Genomic DNA, 10,069 nt, shown 5'->3' with positions numbered 1-10,069 from the left:
ATCCGGGTCGGTTTGCATGCTGTGATGCATTTCGCAGACATCATACTGTTTAATTCTGTCTGTTCAAAATGTAAGATATCTTCTGTTCTATTCTGCTCTGACCTGTGTCTTTGATAGGTCAGTTAATGTTTTATGATATTGTACTTTTGTTTCATGTTTTGATCGGCCTACCTTCCAATTTAAAATGCTTGGTATCTTATTACCGTAATGTAATTTTAATTTCTTCTATAATAGTTCAATTCCCATTTTTTTTATTGAACATTATATAAATGTTTTTATGTAAAGCACTTTTGAACGTATTTTTATATGAAAAGAGTGCTATATAAATGTGGTATATAATAATAATAATAATAACATTCATGAATCTACATTATTATAAATTCATTTAACATTAAGTGTGATCATTAAATTGTCTACACTTGACTCATGACCTAATCCAACGTAATAAATACAGAATTTGTGATGCTGACAATGTTAAAATTGTATTTTACTCAACTCGTAACAAATTCAAATCTGTGATGTCACCAATGGCAGACATTAAAAATCAACAATGTTAGACATAAACAACTATCAATGTCAGACATAAGCAAGCCTCAATGCCAGACATAACAGTCATCAACGGCAGACATTAAAATCAACTCTTGCAGACATAAATGACTGTCGATGGCAGACATTATCAAGCCTCAATGCCAGACATAAACAATCATCAATGGCAGACAATAAACATCTACTATGACAGACATAAATGACTGTCAATGGCAGATATAAGCATGCCTCAATGCCAAACATTAACAATCATCAATGGCAGACATTAAATTTATCAATGGCAGACATTAACAATTGTCAATGGCAGACATTATTAATTTATACAGAAATGAGTAAAGTGAACACATTACTGGTTATCAACTACAATACATAACTCATCTCTTTCAGGTTGTAAAATGTTAATATAGTTATACTATTTCTGGATTATAACTCTTAGCCTGCTGGCATCAAGTGATTCTATCTTTGCGACCAGTGCAGACCAAGATCATCCTGTGCAGGCTGATCATGGCCCACATTGTTCGCCATTCAGTCAGTAACCTTTGGTAAGCACCCCTTTGAACAGCCAATGGTACTGTCCAAATTTAAAGATCCACAAGTTCATCATAGAAATTTAGCAGGGTAAGGGTTTGAAAATTGATTACTGCAAGAATACAATGCCATGTGAGCTGCAGAATGAGAAAACCAACATAGTGCGTTTGTGACCAGCATGGATCCAGACCAGCCCGCGCATCTGCGCAGTCTGGTCGGCATCCATGCTGTTCGCTTTCAACCCCTATTTCAATTAGAGAAACTGTCAGCGAACAGTGTGGATCCTGACCAGACTAAGCTGATGCGCAGGCTGGTCTGGATCCATGCTGGTCGCAAATGCACTGTTGGTTTTCTCATGATGTGGCTCATGTAAATATTACATGCAAGCCAAAATCAGATGACTTGACATTTTCTCTCCACAGATACAACATATGATATTTGCACCAATACATTCATTTCTCCCTTCAGTTTGTAGAAGACAACGATGACGATGTTTGATTATATCTCTCAAATGAAGCAGACTTACTGTAAAAAGCAGAAATTTTCGCGAGGGTTAAATTTTCGCTGTTAGCGCGAGACCCTACATCTCGTGAAAATTAATCCTTGTGTAAATATTCACCATAAGTATAATTCAAATTCAAGTATGATACCATTTTTACATTTCGCGAATATTAAACCTTGCGAACAGACTCAAAATTCAAAATTTTGACCCAGCAAAAATATATGCTTTTACAGTACAATGGTGAGCAGTTACAATATTTTGATTGTTTTAACATTTGCATCCAGGAGTGTACATGTCATTCAATTCAAGGTACATTATAAAGACTGTTGTACACTGTGTACTGACTGGTTTAACTACACATCAATCAATAAAAGGTATTTTAGACAGTTGTACACTGTGCTGACTAAGCTAAATTCAAGGTATGTTAGAAAGGTTGTTATACACTTTGTGCCAACACTATGTCTACAACACAATGCTAATCAATTCAAGGTACGTTAGAAAAACAGTTTTACACTGTGTACTGATTCTATGGCTCAACTAAGCATACCGCTTTATTCAAGGTACATTTGAAAGACAACTGTACACTGTGAATCAAGATAGCTCAACTGCCGAGTAGTAGATAACAGGAGTGAATTTAAGTAAAACCCTTGTACTTAACTGCCCCCCTATAAAGTTATAGTGCAGTCATGCTTGAATGCTTTAACAGCATGTGTTGCACAATGATAGTCTCGAAACATCTTCTCCTTACTTAACAGCATGGTATTATGTCGCAATGTCATTACTGCGAGATGAAAAATTCTCGACGGGGTATAATATCCTGACAGGGCATTCTTGTCACCTTCCTGCTGCAGCAATGTAAAATTGAAATGAACAGTGAACACTTGGCTGCTATGGCACTGTCGTACTGGGTTTTAAACTGGAATCAAGTCTTGACTCTAAGGTAGTGACTAGTTTCTCATTCAATTCTTATTGTGCTTGTGTCTTATTTCCAAAGTAGTGAACAGCTTCCCATTCTGTTCCAAAGCAGTAGAGGATAGCTTCTCATTCAATTCCAAACGTGCTTGTCTCCTCTACAGCTGTGACTAGTTTCTCAAACAACATCTCAAAGGTTGTATATGGTGGCAGGTCAAGTCGGTTAAAACACGTGTGAGCTCTGTGAATGTAACAAGACATTTTCTCAAAATAATGGCACTACTTCGTACTGTCAAATCATAAATATATGCAAAGAAGTATAAATTTTTTATATCTCTTTGATATATGTGAGTGACAACTTTTTTAAGGATTTCGTGTGTGAATAATCCAGAAAATTAAATCCTAACAGACAAGTAAAATTTCCATTCATTTTATGTTCAAAAGTTTATCCCTATGAAATACTGTGAGATCATTTAATTTTGTGGGCATGAAATTTCGTGGTTTTGGTCAAAACGGCAATTTCGTGGGGATATGAATTCGTGGATTTCAACTTTTGAACATAAAATGAGTGGGAATTTTACTTGTTCGTTGGGGTTAAATTTCGTGGATTGACTGAACCACGAAATCCACGAAAATTAGTCCCCAACGAATATTAATGATTTCACAGTAGCTGTTTGGACCAAAACCCCAAAATCAAAATACAAAATTGTACTGTTCCCAAGGAAATAAATGATTTCACAGTATATAGATATGGAAAGCTGTCTGAAAAATGACTGGGAAATTTTTTTTTATTTTATTTTCAGCAACAGGTCACATTTCTTTTAATATCTGTTTACAAAAGGTTTGTTTTGATAACATTCTCTACTCAAGAGTAATCTCAGTTCATATTTTGTCATGTTGTATTTAGTAAAATCTGTATATAATTTACATATTAGGCACTGGTGTAAAAATTTGCATAAAATGCGTAGATTAACTGGCCATGTACATGTAACTCGAGACGAGCAGGTTACAGAAAACAATCTAAATTAAGAATATAATATACCTTGGCAAACTGGTGACCTTTCCCCACTTTTCAATACAGAATTTTCGAGGTCCATTACTTCCTCTTAATGCAGCAAAACCCTCATATGGTATACTGGATGTCCCTGTTACAAACTGAAAACCAAACAAGAAATACATGTATAACTCAATCACAAAATATATCATTTTTTATTTAAATTCTCTCTATTCATTCTGATGAAACTTTTGACATTCATTTTGTATGAACACAAAAGAAAAGTCACTGAAGAATCAATAACGCTACTTAGTGATAACATGCCAGTCTTGACAATGCCTAAGAATTACCAGGCAGCAGATTCTAATGTTAAATACAGAAATATATATTTAAGCAATTATAATGAAACAGTTTAACTGTCAAATATTGTAATATCATTAATATGGCAAGAATTTAATTCTTGAAGAAAAATCTCACATACTTAGGCTAAAGAGCAAAAAAGTAAGCTGAAATATTACCTGCAATAAACGAAGCCTGCGTTCATTGTCAAACTTTTCTATAGCTTCCCAGAACCAAATGATCACTTGATTCAGATTGTGATAACCTGAAAAACATAAAAGCAAATATAACCAGTTTAAATTGTGATAGCATTTCTCCCTACAAAGGTGGCAAAATTCAAAATTCTCCCTCTTTCTTTGAAACGGTACAAAGTACGGTATTCATAGAGTAATTATCAACTTCATATTGTACATGTATGAAAACTATGAAATCATTAATATTGGTGGGGGACTAACTTTTGTGGATTTCATGACTGAATCAATCCTTGAAATTAAATCTCAGCTAATAAGTCACACACCCATTCATTTTATGTTAAGTAGCTGAAATCCATAATTCATAACCCGATGGAAACAACCATTTTTGTCTAAACCATAAAATGTCATGTCCAAAAAATTAAATGATTTTACATATATGTGAGAAAGTTTACCAGATCTATATTCAGTATTCTTCCTCCAGTCATTTATATCAATTTCCACTGTCCCTGCAATCACCAGCTCGAGTTCACGTGCATCAAATACAGAGACAATCCGTGGGTCGAGAACCTCATGAAACCCTTTAATTATACTCTCCATCTGTTCTGTAACACCCCTCTCCAGTCTCCATTTCACCATTCGTTCAATATACTCTTTCTTGTTCTTCTCTGTAACAGGGATGTTCTTCCCATTCTGTTTGAGCTCACGCTCTGTAACCTGAGGTTTAGAAAAAGCAGCCATTAGAAATCTTTTCATTTTCAGGAATATTTTCTTGTGTACTTGTCAATTGGTCTACGGTTTCATGTTCAAGAAGCAAAGATAATATGAGGACCTTCAGGAGACAAATTGTATCCCATTGTAGCACTATTTCATTTTATTTCATTTTCATCTGCAAATATAAGCAGACAATCATCCAGACAACTTTATTTGCTTTGCTGGATTTTTAGTTGCATCAACGCAATATAGGAAATATTGTGACTTCCAGCTGTAGAGGCGAAGGAAGACCAGATAAGCCCCTGTATGCATTACTTCGAGCATGGGTAAGCACCTGAGTAGAACACTGCTCACATGTAAGCTGGAGGGCTTCCTCATATGGCAAACCAAAGCTGGGCTTCAATTCAGAGGAGACTACAATTTCTACACTATTGGCATTCATCACTTGTCAATGGAGAAACACATGACAAAGAAAGATTTCAACAGTCTGGATGTGACCTAGAAGTGTTCTAATACGACTTACTGCATTATATCATTATTATGATTAGTAACAAGCATTAAGTATACGATTGTATGACTCACCTGTCCAAACACTTCTTCGTTGACTGAGAAGAAGAGATCCATGTCGAGGTCCGAGATATCGTTCTCTTTGATCCAGGTCAAACTCTGGTGAAACTCTGCATCGTACGCTTCAACATCAGCAAGACAACATGGCCTGTTTACGTACAATAAATATAGTCTTAAAACAAGCTCCTACCATGCACTTTTAAGACATAATATATTTCTACTTAAAAGTAAGGTTTTGCAACAGGGTAAAGGAATGAACTTTATGAATATAGTTATGCGTCTATTTTCAATAACTTAAGCTTGATAATTTAAACCTAAAGTTTACCACTGCATTTAACTTCACACATAGCAGAAACTAATTTCACTTGTTTCAGTTGAATTAAAACTGAAATATTTTTAACCAATAAGTATCTGGTGCAATATAAAATTTGGTCTTTATGAAAAGAAGATATTTTCATCCAACACACAAATCTTTTTATTTCATGTGCAAATTTTAATCATTCTGTCTAATATTGCATACCATAAGCACATGATAATAATTCTATGAGACTGACAGCCAGGTATCATATACATTTTAAATTTTTTTTTTTTTTTCCATAATAAATTATTGATAAGAATTCCTGACTTTCTGTAAGTATCAGTCTTTATTGCTTTATTTTCAGTGTGAAATTATCAGATATATTTCAATGTTACATTTTAACAAGAGCTCGTCGAACACGAAATGCCCCCCTTGATGCATTTAGTAATTGAACAAGGAACAGAAATTATATGCACACTGTAAATAAGTATATGTAAACCATGTGACCCACAGGGCGGAGCCATATTTGACCCTTGGGGAATAATTTGAATAATCTTAGTAGAGGATCACTAGATGATGTCATATACAAAATATCAAAGCCCTAGGCCCTGTGGTTTTGGACAAGAGGTTTTTCAAAGCTTTTTCCTATATAAGGCTATATAAACCATGTGACCCTAGGGGTGGGGCCATATTTGACCCCAGGGAAATAATCTGAACAATCTTGGTAGAGGACCACTAGATTTTGCTACATACCAAATATCAAAGCCCTAGGCCCTATGGTTTTAGACAAGAAGATCAGAAACCATTTAACTGTTCCTGGCCAATGTGACCTTGACCTTTGACCTAATGACCTCAAAATCAATAGGGTCACCTGCTGGTCATGACCAACCTCCCTATCAACTTTCGTGATCCTAGGCCTAAGCGTTCTTGAGTTATCATCCGGAAACTGTTTTATGTTCAGGGTCACTGTGACCTTGACCTTTAACATACTGACCTCAAAATCAATAGGGGTCATCTGCTGGTCATGGCCAACCTAACTATCAATTTTCCTGACACTAGGCCCAAGCGTTCTTGAGTTATTGCCTGGAAACCATTTTACTGTTCCTGGTCACTGTGACCTTGACCTTTGACATACTGACCTCAAAATCAATAGGGGTCACCTGCTGGTCATGACCAACCTCCCTATCAACTTTCGTGATCCTAGGCCTAAGCGTTCTTGAGTTATCATCCGGAAACTGTTTTACTGTTCAGGGTCACTGTGACCTTGACCTTTAACATACTGACCTCAAAATCAATAGGGGTCATCTGCTGGTCATGACCAACCTCCCTATCAACTTTCATGATCCTAGGCCCAAGTGTTCTTGAGTTATCATCCGGAAACCGTTTTACTATTCAGGGTCACTGTGACCTTGACCTTTGACATACAGACCTCAAAATCAATAGGGGTCATCTACTGGTGATGACCAACCTCCCTATCAACTTTCATGATCCTAGGCCCAAGCGTTCTTGAGTTATCATCCGGAAACGGATAGGTCTACATTCCGACCGACCGACCGACATCTGCAAAACAATATACCCCTCCTTTTTCAAAGGGGGGCATAATAATCTACTGAAAAACTTAACAAGTTCAACTGTTAGTTTGATCGAAACATATTATAACTTGAAAGAAAGACTGCATTGTTATTGAAAATGAACTTACACCCGCAGTAAGAACTTGTAGAAAGGTCTTGTGAAGAAAGCATCCAGGAGATACTGATGTATCAAGGCAAGTCCCAGAACTCGACCAGCGAATCGGAACCTGAAAACAGAGCAAATACTTGGTTGTGGAAAAACAATTTTGTCCTTAAAACCTTTTGCATCAAAGGGAAGACATTTCATATAGACTTTTAAGAAAAGGCAGTTCCGTGAAACTATTTAATTTCACAGGCATTTATTTTTTGTAAATTTAGCAAAACAGCTCTACCAAAGGCCTTGTGAACTTGTGTAATTTAAAGAATAAGGATACACTAAATAGAAATTTTATATATTCATTGAAATTAAATATCATGGATTGACACAAACCATGAAATTCATTATAATTAGTCCCCCATCATTATTAACGATTTTGTAGTATCAAGGACTACAACTTTTCACGTGAACGCAATAAAATTGTGTAAATACTGTGGAATTTAATATTCTTGGTGAGGCACTTTCGTAGATTTCATAACTGTACAAATCCAAAGAATCAAATCCCTCTCATAAGCAAACTTTTCATAACCTTTAACTGTGAAATTCTCAAACTTATGTCCTCAGGAAATTGTCATTTTTGCAAAAACTAATAAATTTTATTCCCGCAAAATTAACAGATTTCACAATAAACACCTATTTTTGTAAACAGTCCAGGCCTGGGATTTAGTCAAAAATCAAAAGCCCAAAGGTCTACATTCTAAAGCCTGAAATGTCCTTCTTCAAAAGAATTTAATAGGGAAATACTGGCAGCCAACAGCCTGAAATCAGGACCAGTCCTGAATAATCCCAGACTTGAAATACTAATGCTAATAAGAACAAGAGGACCATGATGGTCCTGAATCGCTCACCTCTTCCCACATGACCCAGTTTTGAGTATGACGTCGTTTTTTCTATTATTTGACATAGTGACCTAGTTTTTGAGCTCATGTGACCCAGTTTTGAACTTGACCTAGATATTATCAAGATAAAAATTCTGACCAATTTTCATGAAGATCCATTGAAAAATATGGTCTCAGAGAGGTCACAAGGTTTTTCTATTATTTGACCTATTGACCTAGTTTTCGAGGGTACGTGACCCTGTTTTGAACTTTATCTAGATATCATCAAGGTGAACATTCTCACTAATTTTCATGAAGATCTCATGAAAAATATGGCCTCTAGAGAGGTCACAAGGTTTTTCTATTTTTATACCTACTGGCCTAGTTTTTGACCGCATGTGACCCAGTTTCAAAACTGACCTAGATATCATCAAGGTGAACATTCAGATCAATTTTCATGAAGATCCATTGAAAAATATGGCCTCTAGAGAGGTCAAAAGGTTTTAATAATTTTAGACCTACTGACCTAGTTTTTGACCGCAGTTAACCCAGTTTCAAACTTGACCTAGATAGCATCAAGATGAACATTCAGACCAACTTTCATACAGATCCCATGAAAAGTATGGCCTCTAGAGAGGTCGCAAGGTTTTTTTATTATTGACCTACTGACCTAGTTTTTTAAGGCACGTGACCCAGTTTCAAACTTGACCTAGATATCATCAAGGTGAACATTCTGACCAATTTTTATGGAGATCCATTCATAAGTATGGCCTCTAGAGAGGTCACAAGGTTTTTCTATTTTTAGACCTACTGACCTAGTTTTTGACTGCACGTGACCCAGTTTCGAACTTGATCTAGATATCATCAAGGTGAACATTTTGACCAATTTTCATTAAGATCTCCCGAAATATATGGCCTCTAGAGAGGTCACAAGGTTTTTCTATTTTCAGACCTACTGACCTAGTTTTTGATGGCACGTGACCCAGTTTCGAACTTGACCTAGATATCATCAAGATGAACATTCTGACCAACTTTCATAAAGATCCAATGATAAATGTGACCTCTAGAGTGGTCACAAGCAAAAGTTTACGGACGGACGACGGACACCGCGCGATCACAAAAGCTCACCTTGTCACTTTGTGACAGGTGAGCTTAAAAAAAAACCAGCTTTGTTTAGAACAATTTGAAAGAAATGTAAGAAAAGTTCAATGGAATATGACAAATACAAGTATTTACCATTCATGACAATTCTCCACAAATGCTGACATTGGACTGACTTGCACAGTGTATGTGTCATTAGCCGAATACTCAAACAACCCGTAGTAAGGATTAAATAATTCCCGGGACAAGAGGAAGAAGAATTCCCTGGAGGGGCCTCCGTAATCCAACCCTTCCTCACCAGTGAAGGTAATATACAGTTTACTCTTCTGTAGCTCCTTCTTGGGGGTGGACATGATCTTGTTGAAGGCGTCCTCCAATACATGATCTCTTCTTACCATCATTCTATAATAGAAAATCATTTCGTTTGCATCCAATCTTAAACCATATTTTATTCCAAAATCAGCTATAAACTATAAAGTGTATGTCTGTTTACTTACATTTGTTTCTCAGTTATTTTTTTAACCTATTTTACTGGTATTCATTTGTTTTAGCAAATACATGTATTTACTTTTTTCTCATAAGTGACTGATACACTTGAAAACAGCTGTTTATAAAAACACATATACCCCACCCCCGTGATAGCCTATCTGAGTAGTAAACAGGATGGGTAGTTTTCAGTTTCAAGGTCAATGTCACCTTAACCTTTGACCTAATGATTGTCCATTTCAAATCTGAGCTCAGAAACGACTATCAGATGCTGCCATCAATCTTGTTTATCATCTTTGGGCCGAGTCCTTCATACTAAGCTAGAAATTATATACTAGTAACACT

At 36.0% G+C, this 10,069-nt stretch overlaps 1 protein-coding gene across 3 annotated transcripts in view; it reads right to left on the bottom strand.

Moving 5' to 3' along the window:
• Nucleotides 1-1,502: 1,502 nt before the first annotated feature.
• Nucleotides 1,503-10,069, bottom strand: part of LOC123531669 (E3 ubiquitin-protein ligase HECW2-like) — a 68,256-nt gene continuing 59,689 nt past the window's right edge. For all 3 annotated transcript variants that reach the window (XM_045312837.2, XM_045312836.2, XM_045312839.2), the window contains exons 19-25: nucleotides 9,374-9,640; nucleotides 7,291-7,389; nucleotides 5,309-5,441; nucleotides 4,468-4,729; nucleotides 4,001-4,086; nucleotides 3,531-3,643; nucleotides 1,503-2,729 (exon numbers count right to left, since the gene is read on the bottom strand). In XM_045312837.2, coding sequence (XP_045168772.2) covers nucleotides 2,618-2,729; nucleotides 3,531-3,643; nucleotides 4,001-4,086; nucleotides 4,468-4,729; nucleotides 5,309-5,441; nucleotides 7,291-7,389; nucleotides 9,374-9,640 — 1,072 coding nt within the window. In that variant the 3' untranslated portion in view covers nucleotides 1,503-2,617. The remainder of the gene's footprint in view (nucleotides 2,730-3,530; nucleotides 3,644-4,000; nucleotides 4,087-4,467; nucleotides 4,730-5,308; nucleotides 5,442-7,290; nucleotides 7,390-9,373; nucleotides 9,641-10,069) is intronic.

Source organism: Mercenaria mercenaria, chromosome 11 (assembly GCF_021730395.1).
Source record: "Mercenaria mercenaria strain notata chromosome 11, MADL_Memer_1, whole genome shotgun sequence".
Taxonomy (NCBI): domain Eukaryota; kingdom Metazoa; phylum Mollusca; class Bivalvia; order Venerida; family Veneridae; genus Mercenaria; species Mercenaria mercenaria.
The sequence above is the reverse complement of the archived record's forward strand: the minus strand, read 5'-3'. Positions and strand labels throughout refer to the sequence as shown.